Source organism: Berghia stephanieae, chromosome 4 (genome assembly GCF_034508935.2).
Source record: "Berghia stephanieae isolate SIO BIC M18660-M18661 chromosome 4, UCSD_Bste_1.3, whole genome shotgun sequence".
NCBI classification, from domain to species: Eukaryota; Metazoa; Mollusca; class Gastropoda; order Nudibranchia; family Aeolidiidae; genus Berghia; species Berghia stephanieae.
The window spans coordinates 91,355,084-91,382,904 of NC_088363.1; the positions used below are offsets into that span (position 1 = coordinate 91,355,084).

At 34.2% G+C, this 27,821-nt stretch overlaps 2 protein-coding genes across 2 annotated transcripts; one reads left to right on the plus strand and one right to left on the minus strand.

The window, feature by feature from the left end:
- The first annotated feature begins 860 nt into the window (after positions 1-860).
- LOC144971562 (gamma-aminobutyric acid receptor-associated protein) lies at positions 861-6,141 on the plus strand. Its single transcript, XM_078912601.1, has 3 exons — positions 861-1,211; positions 4,354-4,551; positions 5,054-6,141. Exons 1-3 carry the CDS (start codon positions 1,122-1,124, stop codon positions 5,117-5,119), a joined length of 354 nt encoding a protein of 117 aa, XP_078768727.1. The 5' UTR covers positions 861-1,121; the 3' UTR covers positions 5,120-6,141.
- A 9,065-nt stretch (positions 6,142-15,206) lies between these two features.
- On the minus strand, positions 15,207-27,586 carry LOC144972120 (glucose-fructose oxidoreductase domain-containing protein 1-like). The gene is made up of 4 exons (XM_078913204.1): positions 27,542-27,586; positions 24,536-24,802; positions 23,603-23,729; positions 15,207-16,700 (listed from the first exon to the last, which is right to left on the minus strand). Exons 2-4 carry the CDS (start codon positions 24,586-24,588, stop codon positions 15,693-15,695), a joined length of 1,188 nt encoding a protein of 395 aa, XP_078769330.1. The 5' UTR covers positions 24,589-24,802; positions 27,542-27,586; the 3' UTR covers positions 15,207-15,692.
- Between the last annotated feature and the right edge of the window lie 235 nt (positions 27,587-27,821).

The window sequence follows — 27,821 nt, forward strand, 5'->3', positions numbered from 1 at the left end:
GTCTTTATTGAACAGATAATATGAGATCTTATCTGTATGAAATGGGTTTTCAATAATTTACGGCTCTTCACATTTTCTCAAGGACATCAAAGTCTTTAGCTTTTTAGATGATTTTGAGCACGAAGGATACGATTTAGGATGCTGTCCAGCGTGAACAGAGTAGTAAATGTCACTATGGTCTTTCCGAAGCTAGGGTTGGGGGGAAAAAAAAGGGGGGGGGGGGGGGCAATCACTGATGTATTACACATCAATTTATGCATAAAATAAGTACAGGTACATACATGTCATTAAAAAAAAGCCCTCTATTAAAAATATAAACATAAGTGTCATGTGCTCCATAAATAGCCGGATGGTTCTTGATAAAAAAATGACATGAAGTCTCTTTTGAGGTTAGCACATTAGAGAGGACTTTATTTTACAACTATAAATGACAAGGGCAACGTACTAACAATAATATAGGTAACAAATATAAACATAAAATAATAGGGTCTAATAAGGGGAAATAATTCATGACAAACTAACTCAATGAAAATATTAAATGGTTATCTTCCTTTGATCATTCACACAATAATAATATAAAGTATAAATAAAAGTCAATCATTACAATAAGTCAGAACACCTAACGATACATGACATAGACTTCTGTTCATTGACTTTTTTTTCAAAAATCCCATTTGATTATATCTAATCATTATTCTATTTAAATTCCAGTGATTTCTCAATTTCTCAACGCACGTCCCCAAGCAGCTGATTTTTTGCAGTTTGCAGTTGAGTGTGTTACTAAATATAAACCCTAACGCATTTGTTTTCATCATGTGACTGAATAATTTGTATAAATACGCATTTTCAGGTTCTAGTTTAGATTATCCATGAAAAATTTTGATCATTGTTTGAAAACTATCATAAAGTGTATAAAATTATAATCCATTTTTGATCAATTCTTGACTACATAGTCTTAGAAATTTCGAAAAGTCCGTGCACTATCTTGGCTACTGCGTACGAACATTGTTGTTTGGGTGGAATTAGTCAGCCATCTTTGTTTTGAAACGTTAACAAGACATCAAACTTACAGTACACCTTGATTTCAATCGTTTGTGATATCTAACTCTAACTCCCTAATTATGAAGTGGCAATACAAAGACGAACACCCCTTTGAAAAAAGGCGTCAAGAGGGTGAAAAAATTCGCAAGAAGTACCCAGATAGAGTACCCGTAAGTGTTTTTTTCTTTCTTGAATTTCATCAGATCTTCCATTCCATTCCCCCCAGCTGACCAATGTTTTGTCAACAAACGGATATTTTCGACCTTGAGCAGAGAATATCAACTAGATTTGATTTTATATTGTGTTAATGATCTTTATTTTAGATTTTCAAAATGTTTTACTATTTCCATAAAATATTTATTTTGATGTCCGAATTCCCATTTATTATTATTATCTCTATCTATTATTACACAATAACAATACAATTTCAATTTCTGTTGAGGAACTTAGCCTGTACTGTGACTTTGCCTTTTTGATTTGTTCGTCAACTGCGACTATGACTAGGCTAGACTTCCTACTATGACTGTGACTCGTTGACAATGACTGTGATTATGATATTGGTATATTAATTAATAATGACAATGACCCAGTTTGATTTTGCTATTTTTATTGCCGTTTTTTTTCTGGCGAGGTAGTTCCCTTTTTGCTAGATATTTTAAGTTTGAGTTGAGAGAATGTGTTAAGTTGTTCATTGTTAAGAATGTCTACTCAATCCCGAAGTCGAAGTGCGTACATAATTTTAAGGAGGCCTTCCGTAAGCTCCTTGTGCTAAGAGAAATAACCCAAGTCTTCCTTTAATTATCCTTACTTACTTAAGAAATAAAAACCCGAAGTGGCAATTCGGACTCGAGTCTGAATTGTCTCCCGTGGCTATTCAGACTCCAGTGTGCGCATACAGAGGGGAGGACGACACAATGTGGGCAGTAGGCAGAAGGTGGAACTGATAAAGAAATAGAAAAAGAGTTCAGAAGAAATTCTGTTTTGCCCATATCACACTGACTCAGCTCATATCCCTACTTTAAACTGTAGAAGGATTGTTGCCTGTCTCACACTATCACAATGTTTTTTCTTTGTCCAATCAGTGTTTATCACAATATTTTGACACTGATGAATGAAATGCATTGCGACACCTGATATGATGTTGCCATACATATTTTCTATTGCTTGTGTTGAAATTGTGACAAGCACTGGATAGCTATGGTCTCAGGCTATAAGTTGACGCGTGATGTTTTTCATGTGTTTAGTTTGTCTAAAAGTGAGGGACTTAGCAGTGAATTTATCTACTATTTTCCAACAAAAAGGCATGAGTGACGTATGAGACCTTGATACGCAAACATTTCGATCATATGCAGTATGGCAATTTCAAACAAGTTGGGACCCGGCCTACTTGTTTGAGATTTCTGTGTGTTTGAGTATTTTATCATGTGAGGGGGTGGGGGGTGGGGGAGATCTCATTATAATGAGGTGCAGCATTTAGTGTGTCCTGTTTCATTCAATAACAGATGGTTTAGTGTGTACTGTAATAAGAAGACAAATCTTGCACATCGCATTGTTGATTACACACTCAGCACCCTTTATTATGAATCCGGTACCTAATCACTACCACTACCACTCCTCACTTATCTCTCTGGCATCTCTCTTCTCGATTCTCACCCTACCTTCCTCACCCCTAATCACTTCTTTGATTTTAATACATATCAGTAACATTCCCTCTCCACCTCCCTAGTCTCCAACTGTTCTGGAACAAATTAGATAAAGTGTCACATGCATAAGACACTGGTTAAACATACAGTAAAATTACTTTAAACCGAAAGAAGCTAAACCGAAAAATACCTTAAACCGCAAAGAATTTAATAAATTGTACTAGTTTCTTCATTATCTTTGTACTAATTCTTACGATGAACCGAAATACTTCTAAGCAGGACTTTCTTTAAACCGAAACAACTTGAGAACACCTTCCCTTTTTCTCTCTCTATTTTTCTTCAAAAATTCGGGAAGGTGGCCACACGTAATAATGCCCGGCGATATTAAACAAAGATGAGGGTGATGGGTGGGGTGGGGGTGGGGGGTAGGCAAACACTTCAATCACTGCACTTGGGTTTGGCCAACACCACAATTGCACAGACTGGAAAAGGAAGACAGCGGGTGACTGGCAGGCGAAAAATGAGGAAAGAGGGGGAGTTGGGGTGTTAAAATCACGCAACCGAGATGTTCTCGCTCGTGTGTTGATGCTTTGGAACTGATAAATTTTCAACACGAGAATAAGGAGGGAGGGGGGGGGGATGGTAGACAACTTACCATTGACATGCCACTTCATTTCCACTTTGTTTAAATGTGTGTGTGAGGGGGGGGGGGTGAGGTTCTATGTAACTAGGCCTTTGAACCAGTGACATCAATATGAAGTCCTAGCTTTGAACCTTATGGCTTCTCAACAAAAGAGGGGTGTGTAGTAGACAGCTTAGCATTGACACGCCTTTTCATTTCCATTTCACTTCACCTCTGAGTAGCTGCGCGTCATTCATTGTCTTTCGATCTTATTTTAGCTTAGCATTTTACTAAAAGATGCCCGAAGAAAGCACTGTGCTTACACGTTGGAGTTTAAAATCAAAATACTATGTGAAGTCGATGAAAAAAAAGTTGATCAAGACAGAGATATGTAAAATACACGGCTCCGAACTCAATCTTCACAATTTGAATTGAAACGAAACCCCCAAAATATTTTAACACACCAAAAAAAAAAAAAAATTTATGGTTACGAAGACGGCATTTATTCAACAACTCATTTAACGGAACCTATGATACGATTAAATGAGCAAATTCTTAAACTTAAATAGTTACTACCTTGAAAAACATTGCAAAACGGGAAACTGCTTTAAACCAAAATGTCTTTAAACCGAAATGTTTAAAGGTCCCAAATTTCGGTTTAAAGTAATTTACTTACTTGCAAACATTGCACGAGAAAACGCAATACTAGCACAGTTAACGCCAATGGAGAGCTATGGCAGATTCTGTTTCTGTTTAATAGAAACATAGAATTTTATCAACGAATGCGAAAGTGAAGGTCCAGATTTCGGTGTTCACCTCCGATAGTATTCGAGAAGAAAAAGTATGGAAAGCAGGTCCTTGTATTTGCACATTATTATTACATTTCTAAAAAAGGAAGAAATTAAACGATATTTATGAAATAGTTTTTTCTTATGGTCTCATGCATTATTAATGGGCTGCTTTATTTTTAATTTTCAAGTTTAAGTCAACTTCTTTTGACAATGGCTTATATTTTATTTTGATTCATATCTTTATTCCTCCTTCAAGGTGATTGTTGAGAAAGCACCTAAGGCAAGAATTGGGGATTTGGACAAAAAGAAATACCTTGTTCCCTCAGATCTGACTGTTGGTCAATTCTACTTCTTGATCCGAAAACGCATTCACTTGAGACCAGAGGATGCCCTCTTCTTCTTTGTCAACAATGTGATCCCACCTACCAGTGCTACCATGGGTGCTCTATATCAGGTAAATAATATTTATATAATACTTTATTATCCTCACTAAATTAATTAATGTTTGTGCGGAAATTTTCATTAGAGGGTCAAATTAATTGTGATAACGTAGTCACGACCATAACAGATAAATACGTAGATTATTGACACATGAAATGAAGACATGTCTGAACTTTCATAAGTGAGGAAATACTATGGGCAATCAGTGGAAGGAGGAACATTTAATTTTTAACATATTGAAAGAGAAGATATAAAGTACCGGTGAACTCCAGTATGTCTTATGGCTCTGCCAGATAATTCTAGAGAACTTATTTTTCCTTAGTACATTTCCTCTAAAATCTGCCAGCCTTTTTTTTTTTTTTTTTTGGTATTGCAAAGTGTCTAGTAATTGTATTAGACTGACCATTGTTTGTGCCTTGTCCTTGAAAATTATTTTCATTGTAACGTACTCTTAACTTTGTTAAATTTCACTACTGTAATCCTTTTCTTTACTTTATTTTTTTTTCAATTTCCAGGAACACCATGAGGAAGATTTCTTCTTGTACATTGCATACAGTGATGAGAGTGTTTATGGTGAATAAGTAGTCAACTCAGGAGATATTTATGTGTATTTACATAATATGATCGCTTTTTTTAAGTGGGGCAAATAAACATTAGCTATATTGTACATTCTAAAGTATCATCAATTGTTTTCATGGGTGAAGAGTAAATTGTTGTTCCCTTCTGTTTTCATAAGTTATAAAAAGAAACTGATTTTTGTTTTTGTTTGGTTGATTTTATTTAAAATAATTGGTCCACTAAGTTCTAAATGAGCTATATGGCTTCCTTTTATGCCTTTCGAAGACTTCAGTTTCAATTAAACATTTTTTTTTTTTAATTGTCATAAATCGTCAGATTACAAGTCAATTAGTAGTTTACCTTTCAATTCGTGATAACATCATTTCTCTTGACACCTCTGAAATAATCTTTGTCCATGTTGTCATATATTTTACACATCCCATCTATTGCTCCACGCTCTTGTCATTATAATATATTGATATCATTTTTTCAACTTTTATTGAAAGCTTCATATTATTTTTGTCGTAGTTATAACTTCTTTTCCCTCTCTTATTTTTTTCTGTGATAACCCATACAAATTGTTCGTACTGAGTGATACATAAGTGATTTGAATTTGCTCAGTTTTGATTGTTATATTTCTTTAGGACGAAGGAAAAAAAGGAACTGTACAGCACTTTAATTTGTATCCTTAGGAATATTAAAATGCAACACTGGCTCTTGTTTAAAATTTTTTGAAACTTTCTTGAGGTTAAAGGTAGAGTAATAATAATAGAAAGCGATTTTAAACAGAATAGCCTACTTTTACTTTCTTTACCATTTATCAGCCTTCTTTTCAAACATAGTTCATCAGACTGTTCTTTTAAAATTTTATCGTTTTAACATCCACCACTCAAGATTTTGTCATTTCCATAAATTATGTAAATATGTGTGCTATTGATTTGGGATGACAACATCCGTTTCCATATCTTCTATTGATAATAAGTCTTTATTTATTGGATGTATAAAAATGGAAAAGTGGTAAAAATAAACAGCAAGATTAAACTTCTTTTGGTTTTTGTTACTTGCATTTAAATAGGATGAAACGGTGTCACTGGGTTGGGTCTTTTGACCTCCAATTGTGTGCAGGAGGTCACTTGCAATGTCTTCTACCTCCCTATTTCTGTTTTCTGCATTGCTCTTTGTCTTGGAATGGGATTACTTTTTTTCTTTTTTTCCAAGCTGCCAGAGTCCTTGGCTAACATAAGACTGCAATATACGTCATAATTAAAATGAAATATATTGGGTTGCACTAATTGTGGATAGAATTCTCATCGGGGCAGGTGGATGTTGGCCAGTGGTTTCTCCATCGATCCATTGCCTTGCTATCTCTTCTACCACCAACCTTTCTAAATCATTTTTTTTCCATCCGGTGTTGTGTCTGCTTTGTGAGCTCTGTTCATAGTATTTTGCTTTAAAGAAGAACCATTTACATATTTACTATCCTCTCATTTGGGTGGGATCCTTAGATCACCCATAGAGGTCACTATCGATCTGCCTAAACTGTCAATTACTCTTCCCCTTTTGTTTGCTTTTTCTTCCTCAGGTTTTTTTTTTTTTTTTTTTTTTGTGTCCTTGTCCCGGAATTCAAAGTGGACAGGGAAGCAATGAAGCTTATTTTCGGGAATCTTTTGACACCTGCTACTCAGTGTGTCCTCTTACTGATACTGTAATAAAGTCCAGGAAGCCTTTATTCCAGAGTAGTATGTGCGCCCAAATGGATGCTATTATGAACATCAGATTTCCACTTCTCTGCCAAAGAGCAGGCAGAAGGATCTCCAAAGTACAGTAGAACATGAAAGTAACGTACTCGGAAATAGCGAGTAAAATCTAAATCCCCGTTTTTTTCCCTTATTTGAGTCAATAAAATTAGCATGAAAGTAGCGAGTATGAAAAAGAGGTAAACTCGGAAATAACGAGCATTTCCTGCCCCAGCCTAGGACTGCGACGAAGTTAAGCAAAACAAGAGACAATGGCAATTTAAATATTTTTAGCCTAGCCTCTTTTCTTTTCTTATTTTTCGTTACGAGTAATATTACATAGTAGCCTAGTCTGTAGTAGTACATAATAGGCGACACAAATTTGGGTGGGGGTTGGGTTTGTGTGCGTGTGTGTGTATTGGGGGTGGGGGTCAATTATTCACCTAATGTGGTGCCACGCGACGCGCGAGGTAAGCACATGTCAACATGCCTCACTTCGCAGCATCGGTCAGCGAGTAGCATCGTTAACGAACGACACGATCAGCGAGAGAGGGGAGTGTGGAACCATTATTTCAATGGGTCAGTGATTGAGTGATGCGCTTGCTTACCTCATCAAACATGCCGAGTGCATACAAACACTCGCGCGCACACGCACACACACACATTCTATGTTCTTGTTTTTTTTTCTAGTCATGATTTTACTTGAAAATAAAAAAAAAAAAAAAAAAAAAAATAAAAAAAAAAAAAACCAAGCATTCTGCCACTTCTGTGAAGAAATTGAAATAGGGGCGACGGCTTTTACTCGAATTACACACTGAGGGGAATAACCAGCAATATTATAACCTTTCCTGGCAACTCGGGAAAAGCGAGAACTCGGAAATAGCGAGTAATCAGGAGTGGACCCGTCGAACTCGCTATTTCCGAGTTCTACTGTATTTGTTAGTCAAGGGGCACCATGAGAGGGATTGCTATCTCTCATATAGCCGAGGACCCACTATCTGGTTCGAGATCATTTATACTAAGTTATAGAATTACGTGTATAACTCAACTATAGTTGGTTGGACGTCCAGACCTGACCCTTTCCCCGTCACATATTACATCAATCTGTGTCAATACGTATGTCTTCTGTTCTCCTATAGTGGGCAGAAAATACCTCAAGACAAAGATATAAGGGGATAGAAGACACAGTATGTACCTCCCTGTCCACTGTGGGAGGTCAGTAACCCCACCCAGTGAAATAAAGTTAAACAGTACCAGTAAATAACAAATAACGCTACATTTACCACTTTATTTAGTCACAGTCACAGTGTTTTTATTCATGATACAAAAAAAAACAAACAAACAACATAATAAAATAACAACAATGCCATGTTGCTAGATGCCACTAATTATACACAACTGTGGTTTGGCACCAGTAATATCACCATGTGAGCAAATAACTGATCACAACACATTTTCGCATGGCAAGCTGTTACTGTTACTGTTACATTATTTATTATTAACGATCACTGAAGTTGTGTTTTGGCAGAAAACCAAAAGTTATGTTACGAAGGTTATATAGTTATATTGACTTAAATATGAATACGGTTTACAATTGTTTGAAAATAATTTATAGTACCTACATTTTTTGAGTGATCACTCAATGACTATAATGATCTTAATTGGATAACATTGAACATTTTAATACTAGTAGTAGTAGTAGCAGTAGTAGTAGTAGTTGTATATTTTCTTAAAAAGGTTTTTCGGCGCTATCACTATTAGCACACTACTTTCGGGTTATTTTAGCGCCTGTAAAAAGGAAGAGGATTAGTCTCAAATGCATACAAAATATTGAATATATATTCCAAACAAAAACTATAAAAGCACATATCAGAGAGATGATTTAAAAAGAAGAAAAAAAAAGTTTTTTGTTTGTTTTTAAGGCGCTTGCGAAACATATATGTCATTTCAGCGCTAGTAAAAAGGAAGAATAAGGAACAGTAAACAAGTTATAGATTTACAATTAAAAACGCACAAGAAAAGTAAGACAAAAGGAAATGGCACAAATAGGGAACATGTAGATTCAAAGAGCATACTATCATTGTGCATGGTTTGATTTTTTTGTTTGTTTGTTGCTTTAGGTCTCTTCCAACACAATTGAGGTTATATGAGAGACCGCTGAAACAAAAAAAAAAAAAAAACAAGCAATCTAACAAAAATAGTACAAATGTAAATCAAAATCATAACCTAAAGATACCATAAGCTAAATTATAAATAACCAAGAACAAACAGGCAGAAGATTTACAGAAAAAAAAATCCCCTGTCAAAAATACAATCACAAACCAAAGAAGCAGAATAGGCTAGTAAAGAGAAGAAGAAACGACATCACTATCGGATCGTACACCCATGCGAACATCATAGGTATATGATTCAAGGGTGATGCTCCCATCCAACCACCCGCGTGCATGGTTTGAGATAGCTTAAAAATCTCATCCTGACACAAGCATAGGTCCACACTAAGAGCCTAGAGGAACACACTCAAATGTTTACAAATCAAATGTTCAAAAAAAAAAAAAATACAAAACATAACAGAGATGATTTACAAGGATAAAAATATAACCTCCAAAAACTATAACTATACATTTGACAGTTTCCCTCCCAGCCAGGGACTCCGGTCAGGACGAAACTGAGTAATCTCATTACAAGACAAAGACAGAAAGCAACTGGAAAATAGATAGAGTAAGTACCTCCCTACTCACTATGGGAGATCAGGAACCCCAGAGAGAAAAAGAAATCATCTTCTAAACTTTATGCTATACATTTGACTACGTCCATCCAACCAAGGACACTGGCAAGGGCCTAGTCAAAACCAAGTTACCCTATTCCACCCAGACAAAGACAGAAAATACACCGGAAAAGGAAAACGTATATACCGTACAACACTATCGGGAGATAGTAGACATGACAAGATAAAAACAAACACAATAATCTTGTGGTATATTGATCATTGATCATATTCAAAGAATAAGCATTCATGTCAGATGGTGTTTACAAAAAAAAAATAAATACAAAATTGCATTTCTTTGTGAATCACATCTTAATTAACTGCTAAATTTAGTTTTACGTGATTTGCTGAATTTCTTAACCATGTATCTAATGTTCTTTGTTGTTGTTGTTTTTAATTATAGAGGTTTGACGGCACTTGCCCCAAATATTCAACACAAGTAGAAAAGGAGAAGATATGGGAAAAGTTGTAGATCTGAAGTTTTAAATCCCAAAAGAAAAAGTAAGACAAAGGGGTCTGGTTAAAACAGGGAACAGAAGATTCCATGAGCAATCATGTGTCTATTTTGGCATAACCTAAAAGTCCCTTTCAGGCACAAGGAAAAGATCCCGCCATGAAGAATACATTCAAATGTTTAAAAAATAGAGCTAAAATACATTCAAAACTAAAAACTATAATACATACTTTACAACTAGCAGAGATATGATTTACAATTTTAAAAAATACATATTTCTAAAAAGAAAAGAAAAAAAAAGGGAAATAAACATTTAAATGCCTCCCTTTCAGCTACGGATCCTTGTCAGGACTAGGAAAAAACCCCCAGAGGTATGTCAATCCAGAACAAGGATGAAAGCAATGTGGCAAAGAAAACAGATATAGGGGGGATAGAAGACATAGCAGTAGTGACCCCTCCACCACCACGGGAGGTGAAAAGACATCAGAAAATTCGTTTTCTGAAAATCATAACAAAACCAAAAATAATAAACCACATTTTTCAAAAAATTGCCCTTCTGCGCGGCTTCACCTGGGCCTTCCATGAAGGAATTTATAAAATGCATCAAATAAACGTCTGATGTCAACAGGATTCACCTATGACGTCATGAGTGAGCAAATAGGGAGTTGATAACTTTGCCCAAGAAAAAAACCCAATCGAAAGTGCCTGATGAGGGGCTCGGACCCAGGACCTTCCAGATCCCAGTAAACAATTAGAGTGCATTATCTAACTCCTCCATTCTATCATTTTCATGATAACTAGGGTAATTTAAAAAAAAAGATTAACCTATAAAAATGTGGAGGATTTTGATAAATAAAAAAAGGGGACTCGGCTTTATGAAGCCAGCTACAGCCAAAAAAAATAAAAACATATAATATATATCATGTATTCACCAAAACCAACCGATTGGGTTGTGATAGATAGGTTTAAAGATAAAGTAGTTCTTACAAAGAGCCGTCTGTACTATAATCGGCAAACTATCATCTCACTACATAACCATGTTCCAGCTCCTTCCAACTCAATGACAAGCACAGATCATATACAAATCCAATAACTCTAATCATATATCTACCTTATTGAAAAAAATTTTTTTTTTAAAAATCCCAAATTTTGCAAGCTAAAAAAGCAAAATTTTCAAAAAAAAATTGCTAAAATTTCCGATTAATTTTCCTCAAAACCCATAATTAGTTCATGGAAGAGAAAGGCATTTGTTTTTTAAGTATTTTAAGGATTTCACAGCCCTTGCAACAAATGTAAGGTTATATCAGCGCCAGTAAAAAGAAGAAAATGGGATATTAAAAAATTCTAGAATTACAATTAAAGTACCCAAGAAAAAGTAAGACAAAGGGGAATGAAATAGGGAACAGATGTAGATTCCAAGAACACGCTATCAGTGTACTTATTTTGAGATTATCTAAATGTTTCACCCTGACTTAAGCACAGGTCCCCACTAAGAGGAATACACTAAAATGTAAAACAAAAATAATACTGTGCATAACAGATAGAAGATGATTTACGAGACAAAAAAAATCATCTCCGAAAACTCTATATATTTGACTTTCCCTCCCAGCCAGGGAAACCTGTTAGGGCCAGGACAAAACCAAGTAATTTCATTTTTTGTTTGTTTGTTGCTTTAGGTCTCTTCCAACACAATTGAGGTTATATGAGAGACCGCTGAAACAAAAAAACAAGCAATCTAACAAAAATAGTACAAATGTAAATCAAAATCATAACCTAAAGATATCATAAGCTAAATTATAAATAACCAAGAACAAACAGGCAGAAGATTTACAGAAAAAAAATATCCCCTGTCAAAAATACAATCACAAACCAAAGAAGCAGGATAGGCTAGTAAAGAGAAGAAGAAACGACATCACTATCGGATCGTACACCCATGCGAACATCATAGGTATATGATTCAAGGGTGATGCTCCTATCCAACCACCCGCGTCATTTCATTCCAAGACAAAGACAGAAATCATGTTGGAAAACAAATATAGGGGTAGAGAAGACCATCTTTTTTTCGCCTTTTTTATTAAAAAAAATATTTATTGATTGTTTTTTTTTTTTTGGGTGCAAAATCTCGAAAATTTGAAAAAAAATGAACATTTTGCAGCCGGCAAATCAGTGATTTTTGGCAATTTTCCATAATAGAGAGCAACATGAGAATGGGAAAACAGATACAGGGATATAGAAGAAACAGGGAGACCCCGAATACCCCAGCCATGGCCAAAGTCATCACCGTTGCTTGCCTCACACATAAGAAGTAGGAGTGGAGCTAGCTTTTTTCAGGGCTGTAATTATTCGGATTCGAGTCTGAATAGTCTGCCATGGCTATTCGGACTCAAATTCCAATGCACATGTGCAATCAACAGATTATTCAGACTCAGTCCGATCGTTTCCTGTGGCAGTATATATATATTTAAAACAAAAAAAAATTTAATTATTGATAATTAGATACATAAAATTAATGCAAATCAAAATTACTTTTTTTAGTAACTACATATCAACAAGTAATCTAAACCGCTATATTTGATGGGAAAGACAAAATCATAGATCAATTGGAAGTCCAAATAGAAATTAAACAGAAGAGAGTTAAAACTCTTCAATAGTAACAAAAGTCAGTCAAAGTAACTGTGGTATAAATGAGAAGCTTTTCTAACAACATAACATGATGTCCAAATAAATTCAGGACAAAGAAAAAACATTGTGATTGAGCTTTAAATAGCGCAATATCCACTAAATGTGCTCAAAGTGCTTTACAAGGGGTCCCTGGTCAACAGCAACATTTATCATGTAGGACGGGACATGACGCCTGTTAGGCGATATTACAATTTTTCGGACAAAGACAATGCTGTTAACGGACAAGTACTCATTTTACACCTGAGTACGGTGAGAGAATGTGAGTAAAGAGCCTTTCCCAAGGACTCAACTATGCGCAGAGCGCGAGGCTCGAACCCAGGACCTTCCGATCCGAAAGCGAGTGTCATACCACTAGACCACATAGCCGCCTGATTAGAGAGGTCTCACTGTATTTGTACCACATTTCATCACAAAAGCTTTTCAATCAATGATTTGAGGTAAAAAATATTCAGATTTAAAACACATTGAAAAAATAAAATTTAATAAGAAAATCGGAATAATATTGAAGAAAAAAAAAGTACGACATAAAGTCACAATATAGCACAAATCAGTCATGTTCAAAAATTAAAATTGTCATGAAAATGTGAAGATGAAATATATATATATATATATATATATATATATATATATTATATATATATATATATTATATTATATTATATAATCACTTTCCTCATGCAAAGCCATATTGGATAAGTATTACATAAATAATATATAAAATACATTCTCTTTTTCTTTTCTTTTCCACGTGATCAATTCGATTCATCCTCAAAATTGTTGGCATAGACCAGATTGTGTCACTATTCGGCAGACACATGAGGTCAAAACCATTTACATGTATATACATCTAGTCATACCATCCAGTCAAAACAATTGAAACAATATAAAACTATTACATTTTGTGTGTGAAGCAGGTGCTCTACCAACTGAGCTATCGGGACCCCTTACCATGACCCAACAGAACTTATGCCAGACTTCAGGAATGGCAATAGAAAACAGTAGGTCGCATTAAACTGACTAATGACAGGCCACGACAGGACATCTGTATATATATATCTACTCACTTTATATTTTTTATCTCCATATATATATATACAGTAGAATTACTTTAAACCGAAATTTTGGGGACCTTCTAAACCATTTCGGTTTAAAGACATTTTGGTTTAAAGCAAGTTCCTGTTTTGCAATGTTTTTCAAGGGTAGTAACTATTTAAGGAATTTGCTCATTTAATCGCATCATGGGTTTCCCGTTAAATGGAGTTGTTGAATGAATGCCGTCTTCGTAACCATTAACATTTTTTATTTTTATTTTTGTCTTTGGGTGTGTTTTAAAAATATTTTTGGGGGTTTTCGTTTTCAATTCAAAATTGTTGAAAGAGTTGAGTTCGGGATGCCGTGTATTTTACATTATATCTCCGTCTTGATCAACTTTTTTTTCATCGACTTCACGTAGTATTTTGATTTTCAACTCCAACGTGTAAGCACAGTGCTTTCTTTTAGACATCTTTTAGTAAAATGCAAAGCTAAACTAAGATCGAAAGTTCTTGTGCGATAATTGATAATGAATGATGCGCAGCTACTCAGAGGTGAAGTGAAGTAGAAATGAAAAGTGAAAAGGCGTGTAAGTGCTAAGCTGTCTACTACACATCTCTCTTTTGTTGAAAAGCCATTAGGTTCAAAGGCCTAATTACATCGAACCCCCCCCCCCCCCCCCCCCTCACACACACACACATTTAAACAAAGTGGAAATGAAATGGCATGTCAATTGTCGTGTTGAAAATCCAGTCAGTTCCAAAGCATCAACACACGAGCGAGAATATCTCGCTTGCGTGATTCTACACCCCAACTCCCCCTCTTTCCGCCTGCCAGTCAACCGCTGTCTTCCTTTTCCAGTCTGTGCGATTGTGGTGTTGGCCAAGCCCAAGTGCAGTGATCAGTGACATCTATAGAGTATATGAAGTCCTAGGCAGTGATTGAAGTGTTTACCTAACCCCCCCCCCCCCCCCCCACCACCCATCACTCTCATCTTATACTTACGCTCTTTGTTTAATATCGCCGGGCATTATTACGTGTGGCCTCCTACCCGAATTTTTGAAGAAAAATAGAGAGAGAAAAAAGGGAAGGTGCTCTCAAGTTGTTTCGGTTTAAAGAAAGTCCTGCTTAGAAGTATTTCGGTTCATCGTAAGAATAAGTACAAAGATAATGAAGAAACTAGTACAATTTATTACATTCTTTGCGGTTTAAGGTATTTTTAGGTTTAGCTTCTTTCGGTTTAAAGTAATTTTACTGTATATATATATATATATATATATATATTATATATATATATATATATATATATATATATATATATATATATATATATATATATATATATATATATATATATATATATATATATATATATATATAGATATATATATATATATATATATATATATATATATATATATATATATATTTATATATATACACACACAGTCATGTTTATAATTCATGAACAGAATACAATTTGCTGTGCAGTTTTGTGGTACAGGCTTGTGCCTTTTCAGTGCTGAGTTTCAGTCTTGCTGTTTATGGTGCTATGATGGCTTCTTGGTAACAATTCAATAATTTGGCTAGATTGTCAAAACGTTTCAATATAGCACAAACATAGAACAACAAATTTTTAACAAATGAACAGTCGCATACAAGCTGAAAGTCAAAAGACAAGGTATTTTTAACAGGAATTTAAATATTTCAAAATGATAAATTACAATAAATGATGAATTACTTATATAAAATTACTTTGCTAAAAGTACTTGCAACCATTATATAAAACTGTTTTCCATTGCGTATGTTAAATTTTGAATCTTATACTTCTAAGAAACAATCAAAATAATAATAATAAAAAATCATGACACTGAGAAATCTTTGCAAAATAATGCCATTTTACAGTTTTATACAACCTTGAAAATAAATTAATGCAGAGAAAAAGTGCTGCGTCTCATTGCTGTAGATAAAAATGGATTTGGTTCTGGTTCAGTATCAGACAAAACCACTTTAATAGATTGTCGTGCTTTACTTGCTGCACGAATTGTATCTAGCACCGTTTGCACATAAAAACAGTCTTCAAAAGTAGCTGCTGGATCAAGGGGATCTGCATTCCAGCCTTGTCTCTCAGCCACTTGTTCAAAGGCATCTTTCACCGACTCCATCATATGAACAATTCCTTTCATGTATGGGGTCGGAATCTCTCCTCTAACCTTTTCTGGAATGCCCAGGCTTTCAATATCTTTGTAATTCACAGGATCAAAGTTTAGGAGATCTTCTTTAGGTCGATCACTTTTCTGTCCATATAAATCAGCTCCTCTCAAAGCAAGTCTTCCCTTGGTTCCAACAATGATAATTTCTTGCTGGAACTGACCTGCTAAATGCCCGTTTAGAGTGACTGTTGCACAAGCTCCTTTATCCATCTCCATATGAAAAGAACAAAAATCATCACTTGTAATTTCTCTGATACCCTTTACAAACTCTGTCTGTTTGGTGTAGGTTTTAAGCATTCCCTGAACACGTGTTGCTTTCTGACCTGTCATATAACTTAATATATCTACCATCATACCTCCATACATATTCAGCACCCCTCCACCCATTAACTCATCACACATCCAATCAAATGTATGCCTTAAGCGATGATTATAATGAACTTTGACCTCACATATGGTTATATCTCCTATATATCCATCTCTAATCAGAGACCTTAATTTTATAATGGATGGAAGAAAACGAAGTCCATGACACATCAAGGACATGAGTCGGGGATAATAACGAGAAGCATTAACCATAGGCAGTGTATCTCGACTTCTGGGGCCTGATGGAGAGCTACACAAGACATGCTTTCCAATTCCTAGAGCCTTGGCTGCGATGTGTGCTTGTTGATGTGGGGGGCAACTGATGACAACTAGATCTACATCTTTATGAAGAAGGACCTGTATAAGAAATAATAAACATGGTTAATAAAAATGACTCAAGTCTTTTTCCATTTTTGAGAGGGTTATGATACCATCACATCCTTGTTTTTCAATTTTTGTTGTTGCTCTATTCTATTTCTATGATTGGAATTACTGCATAAATGCTCAAAGCCGATAACAAATTCACCCCAGAATTGCTTAGAAAAATATTTGAAGATATATGGAATGCTGAGAAAAGGCCAGATGTATGGAGCACAGGTCTTATAGTAAAAATCCCAAAAAGGGCAACCTTTCTGAATGGGAAAATTGGAGGGGAATAATGCTCCTCTCAATCAAAAGCAAAGTCTTCAGCAGGATACTCTTAAACTGCATGTATTACAGAAATTCCATATGCTTGGATCTTATTATCAAAAATATCTCATATCTTTTAAACATCAAATGATCTGCATAAGTGATTATGTATTTTTAGGATGATAAGTCTAATGAAGTAACATAAAATAAACAAATAAACAAAATGAAAAGGAACTAAAGCCGTCAACATTTAGTTGATTGACGATATCTATTGAATATGGACTCTGAATAGACTACAATTCAGTGTCTAAAAATATACAGGGACTAGGTCAACACAATCCCAGGTTTTCCCATTATCTAAAAAATGTTTTTCATTGGCTTGGGATAAGATAAATGGCTTGTATGTTAACATGATCTCTGTTCCCAAATTTACATTGAAAATGATTATCTAATCTTGAAACTATGGAATGCCACTGTGGGCCAATACCCACTGATAACAAATCTCATGCAAAAGAGGTCTATCTGTAATTTTTACTCACACAGAGATAGCTATTTAGTTATTTAAATACCTATTTATCTAACATACACTTATCTATTTATTTATCATCATCCTCATCTTTTATTATTATTATTATCATTATTGTTATTATTATTATTATTATTATTATTATTATTATTATTATTATTATGTTATCATATTATTATATTATTATTATCATATTATTATTATTATTATTATTATTATTATTATTATTATTATTATTATTATTATTATTATTATTATTATTATTATTATTATTATTATTATCATTGTTGTAGTCATTTTAAAATTATGACACAAGCGACTAGCGAAAATTTGAAATCCCAAACTAAAAACATTTCAGAATCATTCAGATGTGATTACAACAAAAATAATCTCACACAAAAGATTGTCTCACTGATTTGTTCTAATTTAGTAAACTGTAACTTGAAATAACTTTACCCTTGCATCACACACAACACGTAACAAACTTTAGGCACAGCCTCTTGTAAGCAGTGTATAGTGTCTTTGGCTCTGTGGTTCTGTGTGCCCCATCTTGTGACAAAATCAAACTATGTTCAACATATTTGTGACAGGATGAGTCACAATGATTACAGTCTATGGCCATAGCCTTGTGTTCTTTAAAGCAAAGGTACTTTGCACACGTCACCTCACTCTACCCCGGAGTTAAAAATCACTTAGTGTTAGGTAGTGTCAGAAAATGTGAGAGTGCAGAACAAAAAGGATGCCTAACATGTCATTAGTATTGTATTGGTTCCATATTATCTACTGCACTACTGCAAAGCACAATGTCCATGGTGCATATGTGAAAATGCACTCAAATTCTTTTTTTTTTTTTTTCACACCCAAATACTGTTGAAAATAGAGAGCCATTTATTCTCTTATTGTTGCCTATCGAACAACTATGTTACCAGATGAGCCTAAATTCATAAGTGCCTAAGTTTGCAACTAAAATTCATGATCTAGGTAAGTATGGATACAACAACATGATGTTCCTATTGAGGATCTCTTGAGGTTTTGAGAGAGGTACAAATGTGCAGACACACCAAAAATTAGAAATTGTTACAACATTGCAATTCAAACGTTCTATTTATATTTTAAACTACACATCATATCTTAAAACAACATTATTAACGTACTCTTCCATGTAAATCGGTTATTCACATGTAAATCATTGATTTAACAATTAGTAATCATAAGAACAAATAAAAATAGATCAGATACTGATAACAAAATAATGCTCCATATTTAAACGAAAAAAAACTGGTCTCAGGCTTTTTCAATTGCAATGCATACACTATCATGCCAATCAAATCAGGACAACACATAAATAGTCCTTTAGATTAGCAAAACCCTTTACACTCAGGATAAATGGAAAATGATATATTTGACAGAATCTTGATGAAACGCTACAAATTTGTAAAGAAACATTCATCACAACCTTAGATGATCAAATCAATCAATATTTCAATATTACAATTTGACTTAAAATACGCCAAAGAGACAACTTACTTCTCAATTGAATTATAAATTATGTTATAAACAATGATAACATTAATGCATCTATCACTATAAACAAGGTTCTTTTTTGTTTCAACCCATCAATCAAGCACAAAATGGCACTGAATATGAATAACAACAAAACAATAATCAAACAGCTAGTTAGTAGTCATTATCATCAACATTTTAAGTAAGATAAAAAGTTTCATTACAACAAACTGGCCAAAACTATACAGGTATATGAAATGTTTTATAAATCCTGATCTTGAAAAATTATCTAACAAAGGATTGTTTTGATAGCAGAAGAAATATAATGAAAATATCAATACCACTGGATTTCAATTTGATATCAGTATTGCTCGATTCCAAATTGTAGTTGAATGTGTGAATTCTTTCTCATGTGGCAATGGTAGTAAAACCAAAAAAGGTCTGTGATAATATGTATGTTTTCTAAAACAAATGATAAAATTGAATATCATAGGTCCTAAACACACTCATCTACAAACAGAAAGTGTCCATATAAATTTGATTACATCTATTCAGTGTTTTGAGAGCCTAGTCAAACAAAACCATTTCAATGTCGTAATGAATCCCAATTTTATCATAATAGATATATTCCATTGTACTGTGGAACTTAACATAAATTGAGTCAAATATTTTAAACCATCAAGGATAAAAAATTGGTCTGGTAATATAGTTAGTAGGCGGGCACAAATGAAAACGGCAACAGGGCGGCCAGATTGCAACTCCAAACTTCAAATTACGGTACTCATTATGTCCTAGCAAATTTCTAAATTATTTGAGTCAACAGGTGATAGATTTAACCTTGATTTAAAAAAGATTAGCAAGTTACTCATATATCAATCTGTAAAAAGTAGTTTTGCCAGAAATTCTGTGCTCATGGGTAAAAATTTAAGATGGAATGCTGGGACAATTCTGACACCCAACCCTATATTTAAAAAAGGATAAACACACACACACACACACACAAACATATATATATATATATCTATATATATATATATACAGTAGAATTACTTTAAACCGAAATTTTGGGGACCTTCTAAACCATTTCGGTTTAAAGACATTTTGGTTTAAAGTAAGTTCCCGTTTTGCGATGTTTTTCAAGTGCAGTTGTAATTTAAGGAATTTGCTCATTTAATCATATCATGGGTTTCCCCTTAAATGGAGTTGTTGAATGAATGCCGTCTTCGTAACCATTAAAAAAAAAAAGTTATTTTATTATTCTTTTTTTTGTGTGTGTGTGTGTTTAAAAAATAGTTTTCGGGTTTTTTGTTTTCCATTCAAAATTGTTGAAAGAGTTGAATTTGGGATGCCGTGTATTTTACATATCTCCGTCTTGCTCAATTTTGTTTTCATCGACTTCACATAGTGTTTTGATTTTAAACTCCAACATGTAAGCACAGTGCTTTCTTTTGGACATCTTTTAGTAAAATGTAAAGCTAAAATAAGATTGAAAGGTCTTGTGTGATAATTGATAATGAATGATGCGCAGCTACTCAGAGGTGAAGTGAAATGGAAATGAAAATGCGTGTCAATGCTAGGCTGTCTACTACACTCCCCTCTTTTGTTGAAAAGCCATTAGGTTCAGGGCCTAATTACATAGACCCCCCCCCCCCCCCCTCCTTACACACTCATTTAAACAAAGTGGAAATGAAATGGCATGTCAATGGTAAGTTTTCGTGTTGAAAATCCAGTCAGTTCTAAACAACGACTTCTTATAGTAGACAATGGTTCCAAAGCATCAACAAACGAGCGAGAACATCTCGCTTGCGTGATTCTACACCCCAACTCCCCCTCTTTCCTCAATTTCGCCTGCCAGTCACCCGTCGTCTTCCTTTTCCAGTCTGTGCGATTGTGGTGTTGGCCAGGCCCAAGTGCAGTGATTGAAGTGTTTTCCTACCCCCCCACCCTCATCTTATGCTTACGGTCTTTGTTTATTATCGGGCATTATTTCGTGTGGCCACCTTTCCGAATTTTTGAAGAAAAATAGAGAGAGAAAAAGGGAAGGTGCTCTCAATTTGTTTCGGTTTAAAGAAAGTAATGCTTAGAAGTATTTCGGTTCATTAGTACAAAGATAATGAAGGAACTAGTACAATTTATTACATTCTTTGCGGTTTAAGGTATTTTTCGGTTTAGCTTCTTTCGGTTTAAAGTAATTTTACTGTATCTATATATATATATATATATATATATATATATATATATATATATATATATATATATATATATATATATATATATATATATATATATATATATATATATATAATATATATACCTCTTCTTTACTTTGATAATTTGTTAAGCTGCTTCTAAGGATACAGAAGTTGAACCAAGTTTGGCTAGTCTGTCTGCATTTTCATTTCCTTGTATATTTACAAAACGAAGTGGCTCTTGGTCAGTAGTAACCCACAGGCGCTGGTGCCCATTGGACAGTAGTGCCCTGTTGTTGCGGAGTGGCTATTGGTCAGTACTGAGTGCTGGTTCCGTTACCTTTTTTATTCACCTAAATATTTTTACTTCAACCATCATTTTCTACTGGCGCTGAATCAACTGTAAAATTTTCGTATTGGTTTCTGCAGAATTATTCGTTAAAAAAATTATTATTATTATTATTGTTAATTTGAGAATGTTTGCTCTAGTATGATTAGAATCTAGGGGTGCCTAAATCTGACAAAATTTGGCCACAATTCCAGCTCAACTTTGTTACTGTTAATCCTATCTGGACTGATCTTTATTCATAAAGATTTCGCACACAAGTCTTGTTTGTTTTTTCTTCTTTAATCAGCAACACTGGTAGGCGGTGATATGTTTATTTGTTTTTGTCTTTCGATTTATTTTTGCTGCTTGTGATTCTTAAGTCAGTAAAAAAAAATATTTAAAAGATTTAGATGAAGTATTCACCTGTCCACCACTAACTCAGTACCGACCAATAGCTACTCTGTAGGAGAAGGGCTATAGATACTATGCGCTTGGCTAAGAAGTTCATAACATTGCCATCCGGAAGTATAACGGACGAACACACAAAATTATGTGTAACCATGAACTTGTATAGTCTGTTTAATAAAGTTTGGTGAGAATTACTCATAAACGCGGATGGCAAAAAACAATAACAAACACCTGAGTAACGTTTTTTTTTGTTTGTTGCTTTAGGTCACTTCCAACACAATTGAGGTTATAAGAGAGACCGCTGAAACAAAAAAACAAGCAATCTAACAAAAATAGTACAAATGTAAATCAAAATCATAACCTAAAGATATCATAAGCTAAATTATAAATAACCAAGAACAAACAGGCAGAAGATTTACAGAAAAAAAAATATCCCCTGTCAAAAATACAATCACAAACCAAAGAAGCAGGATAGGCTAGAAAGAGAAGAAGAAACGACATCACTATCGGATCGTACACCCATGCGAACATCATAGGTATATGATTCAAGGGTGATGCTCCCATCCAACCACCCGCTCTGAGTAACGTCATCTTCGAGCTATCTATAGGTCAGTACTGACCATAGTCCTGGCCTAGTTTCAATTAGTAGTTTGTCATAAAGTTAAATCGAAATTCAAGATATTTTGAAGTAATATGACTATCAAAGAATGCCATAGTATCTAAACTGAATAATTATAAACTGACAAATGGGTGTAAGATAGTCGTCAGCACTAAACAAGCGCTAAAGTACATCGTCAGTGCTAACCAATAGGTGCTAGTGCCCAGTGGCCAATACTGACCAACACGTGCAAGTGCCCATTGGTCAGTCCTGACCAATAGCCCTAGAATTAGAATTTACAAAACTGATAAATCCCTAGTGTATTTCATCATAAAATCCACACGTCATTATCAAATACTTGAATGTATCCTCACACAAAGTCTGCATTAGATATGACTTATGAGATTGATGTGATATCGATAACCTTTGACCAAAGCCATTTAGTCTAAATGATTTCATTTTGCACAAAAACATGGGATATTAATGAATGTTAACATTCTCTGTCAAAAAAAAAAGATCTTTCCATTGTGCTCACCATAATATCATCAACACTCTCTCTTTAAAATTCTAAAGCATTAAACTTGGGTAGACATCAAATGAAAAACCCACGATCTACATACACATTCAGAACTGCCTACAAGCATGAGAAAATCCAACAAGGAATTCCAACTTCAGAATTACATAATCATCATTAATTTAAAAAAATTGTTCATGAGAAAATTGTGACAGCAGGGGATGAATATTCAGGACTTTGAAGCATTTCTTAATCCTACTAAAAAAATATCATGTATCTGTTTATGGTAGCTACTCTCATTTTCCCCTAAGAACTACAAGTTGATATTATTCAATATAACAGGTCTGAATGGTTGAAAAAGTACAAAAGCTGAAATTTGCACATTTTGATGTAATACCAAATGTATTTATCAATAACAATCAGAAAATCTTCATTATTCATATTAACTCTTTCGAGTTCATATGCATGGAAAATCAAACAAATTTGTTCGATTTTCAATGAGGCTGAACTCGAGAGAGTTAGTTGTACATCACAGATGTATGATTCAATTAAAAAGAACCAACCTTGTCAACATCTGTCGTATATGTTTCAATGCCCAACTCATTTGACATCTCCTTTGCCTCCTCTGTTGTTCGTGCCCATAATGCCACAACATCAAAGCCACAAGATTTTAGTACTGGCACATAGCATCTGGGGAATTCATCCAAAGATCAAGGTAACAATTAATGTCCTTACAATGTTTTAACTTTTTTTTAAACAAAAAAACCCCAACAAAATCTCAATCCCAGGAGGTATCGAAGTAATGCGGTTTGTGTAAAACTTAGCTATTTTTGTTTCCATGTTAGCATTAATGCAGTTCTCATTTCTCAGCAAGCATAAATACATGTGAATTTGATCCTTTCTTTTAAAATTAAAAATTGAGCTTTTATATAGCGCAGTATCCACTAAACATGTTCAAAACGCTTTACAAGGGGACCCTGGCCAACAGCAACATATAACATTAAGGACGGGACATAACGCCTGTCAGGCTATATTACAATTTTTCGGACAGAGACAACACTGTTAACGGCCAGGTACTCATTTTACACCTGAGAACAGTGAGAGAACATGAGTAAAGAGCCTTCTCCAAGGACTCAACTATGCGCCGAGCAAGGCTCGAACCCAGGACCTTACGATCCGAAAGCGAGTGTCAGACCACAAGACCACATAGCCGCACGTTTAGATGAGAATGACTGCACAGTAACATATTATCAAACAAATATGTAAAATCAAAACAAAACTAAATGAAACTAATTCATTCATATTTTTTAATGGATTCAGATACTGCTGGTGTTACAAATTAAAAGAGGATTAAGTGTAAGAGGGGTTGAGATGATATACCACTCGTTGCCAAATAAGTATGGGAGAAATCTGTCAGTGTATTGGACAACATAAAACATAAATTTAGCACAGTATGGAGAAGTCATATATTGAGAACAAAAGTTGTAAGAAATCACCTCATAGCAGTTGTGTTTCCAAACACTCCAACTCCGGGCAGCATCTTTTTCATTCTTGAATCTGACAGAATATGCTTATCCTCCTCTTCATAATAATTCACATACTGATATTTTTGCTCAATTTTTCCCCTTATTTTAACACAATCGCAATGTACAATGTTTACTGTGCATAACAATTATTTAATGCATTGGTTTAAACTGCAACTGTAGGTTTGACGACATGGTTTTTCATCATATTTTTATGTTGAGATCACTGTACTCCAATTCCTGAAACAAAAGAAAATATCAAAATATTAATTGACAGCAGTTTTAAAGTTAATACAAAAGCATGAACCTTTGCACTTCAAGACCCAATAAACTAAAAAATACAAACACCTTTCCTGCATTACATGAAAAATCACACTAAAAATAGAATTTGTCCATTATAACGGTAAGTTGTCATCTGCTGGATTTAATGACGATAAAAGTATTGATATCAATTTTTGTCTTATATTTTTTTTTATACTTTCATTTGTTTTTGCGATTTTATTGGGTTTTTTTTGGTCAAATATTACATGTACATAACCATTGATCTAAAATTGTATGAATATATACAATATACAATTGTTGCCAATTTTTCTTCTCGTATACTTTCAATCTCTGATATCATATATTTAAACAAGAAGATTTTTACCCTTGTGCCCATAAGACTGCAAAAGACTAAAAATATTTTCACAAAATAATAATACAACTCTATAAGGAATGGATTCCTAGCTGTTCTTGTATGCCAAAACAAAAATGTGACCAACAGCCTCAACTTGATTTTAGAATTAAGTCAGAGTGAATCAGGTTTCAAAAATTGAAACTAAATTGAAAACAGTTTGAGATTACCAAATTTGAAACTTATGTAGTTTGAGAAACTATATATATTCATTCTTCTCAATGGGTGTATTAATTCAAAATGAAGTTTATAGTTTAGACTTCAAAGTCAGTTTTCTGTTACTGCTCCCCCGCCCCCCCCTCCCCGCAAACCACTCTCTCTACTCTCTGACATAATGCAGAATTGAGACCCTTATCATTATCTCTGATCATTGACTATTAATGAAAAAGCAAACTATTTTTAAAAACAAATCAGGACGTCAACTCAATGTATAGTTGCATCATATTCTTGTTTACAAGACGATGAAGACTAAGAAGGACTCATTGGTGCAAGAAGCAATAACGGGGGAAAAAAAAATCGGATAAATCGGTCATCAGTTGTAATATACATAATTGTATTGCATACCCTGGTTCCAATTTTGGTTACTCTATTATAATGAAAACTCTCTCTCATGACATTTTCATTTTTTTCTGGTCCTGGTGATGTCATTATAGAGCGGTTGCATTGTATTTAAATACAAAATATCTCAAAGAGCATTTTATGAAAGAGTGTTTAGTACCAATATAAAATTCAAAGTTTGCTCACAGCTTGTTCCATGTCTGATCACGAATTTCTTTAGATTGTTTTTATTTATTTATTTATTTCTCTATCTGACCCCATTTGATTGCCCTCTGAATTTTTCTGTTTGTTTGTTTTCTAATTATTTATTCTTCTACTTTTAGTACACTTTTTGAGATCTGAGTGGGGACGAATATTACAATTTGAAATACTCTATAGAAAGGAACGAAAAGACTGAGAGATAAAGATTCAAAAGAAATGTTCAACGCTCTGAGAAAGAAGACAAATAAATGAAGTGCTTATTCGCAGTAGTACTACGAATAGAGGAAATCACTATTAGCAGTAGTACTGCGAATAGAGGTGGCCCATTAAGTAACGCTCCATATTCTGGGATTTGGATAAATGTTTAGGTCACCTCTATTCACAGCAGTACTGCAAATAGTGATTTCCTCTATTTGCAGTAGTACTGCGAATAATGAATTCCTCTATTCGCAGAAATACTGAGAATAGTAGATAGCGTTCGTATTCATTATTTGCAGTAGTACACACATTATTTTTAAATATTTTTTTTTGGTGTATTGTTTACTATTTTTAAAAATTAATTGAAAAAAAAATTACTATTATTCATATTATTATTTTGTGTTTCGTTGACGATGTGTCTGTTGTTGTGTAGTGATGGTGGTGTTGATGTGGTGGTTGTGATTGTAGTGGTGGTGGTGATGATGTAGTAGTGGTAGTAGTGATGATGACTATAACTTTAAGGATAATGATGATGATGTAATGGTGGTGGCACTAGCTGTAGTTTTAATAACGATGTGGTAGCTGTGGTAGTGGTAGTAATGATGATGATATGATGATTGTGGTTGTAGTGGTGGTGGTGGTAGCGATGATGGCGAGGAGGAGGATGATGATGTAAAGTTGGTGGTGGCTACTATAGTTTTTGATAACGATGTTGAGGTTGCTGTGGTAGTAGTAGTAATGATGATGTGGTGGTGGCTGTAGTAGTAGAGGTAGTTTATTGATGGTAACTTCTATTATATTTGGAGGAGCACTGAGATATGAAAAGTAATCTGAAAGATAAGCTGATAGATTTTAAGATGTGGATAAATGACCAAGTCGGAGAGGTGGGGACGGGGAAATTTTCGTGGATTGGATTGGGGGGGGGGGGTAAAAAAACAAAACAAAACACGATCTTGTCAAATTTCAGACTTTGAATTTGAATACTTTGAACTTTGAAGGAAAAGTTGGAACGTTCAAAATCTCAATTCTCAGTCACACAAAAGTGTCTTCGTATAATCGCCCATCGTTATTATCAGACAGTGTCTGCCAATAATCAATTTTATTTATTGGCAGACATGTCTGGCAATAGACACAGTAAGAATAAGAGTAAGATTACGAGTCCAAATCAGCAGTCAGCAGAGGCAAGAGCGACATTCGACGATAGATACGCTCTTCAAAAGAAAATGAAAAACAGAACGAGGTCTAAACCGATGCATGCAACTTACTGAAATAGTTAAAGCCTTAATTTTGATGTACTAAGGTAAAGCATTTCTTTCAATAAATTAATTTGTTAATTTATTTATTTTTACCTTATTTTCTTTCTCCATCAGAATTCCAATTTCCAATATAGTGCCATATAGTTTTGGCAGAAAATGCTAAATAAGCACCGTGGTGATATTCTTTTAAATTTAGATGTCTTCATTTTCTCATTTTAAAATGCAGACTTATAAACATAATTTAAAATATTTTATTGAAAAAAAAACAATAAATAGACTTTTAAATGAATTTTAACCTATGAATATGAAGCCAACCAGCAAATGGACACCATCATATACCCTGCTTTAAAGCTTCGTTGATAACCCTCACAGA

Coding starts and splice junctions, on each gene's coding strand:
- LOC144971562 (XM_078912601.1), top strand. CDS start 1,122: ATGAAGTGGCAATACAAAGACGAACACCCCTTTGAAAAAAGGCGTCAA. Junction 1,212..4,353: donor AGTACCCAGATAGAGTACCC/GTAAGTGTTTTT, acceptor TCCTCCTTCAAG/GTGATTGTTGAGAAAGCACC. Junction 4,552..5,053: donor CCATGGGTGCTCTATATCAG/GTAAATAATATT, acceptor TTCAATTTCCAG/GAACACCATGAGGAAGATTT.
- LOC144972120 (XM_078913204.1), bottom strand. CDS start 24,588: ATGAAAAAGATGCTGCCCGGAGTTGGAGTGTTTGGAAACACAACTGCT. Junction 23,730..24,535: donor GGAAACACAACTGCTATGAG/GTGATTTCTTAC, acceptor TGAATTCCCCAG/ATGCTATGTGCCAGTACTAA. Junction 16,701..23,602: donor ATACGACAGATGTTGACAAG/GTTGGTTCTTTT, acceptor TTTCTTATACAG/GTCCTTCTTCATAAAGATGT.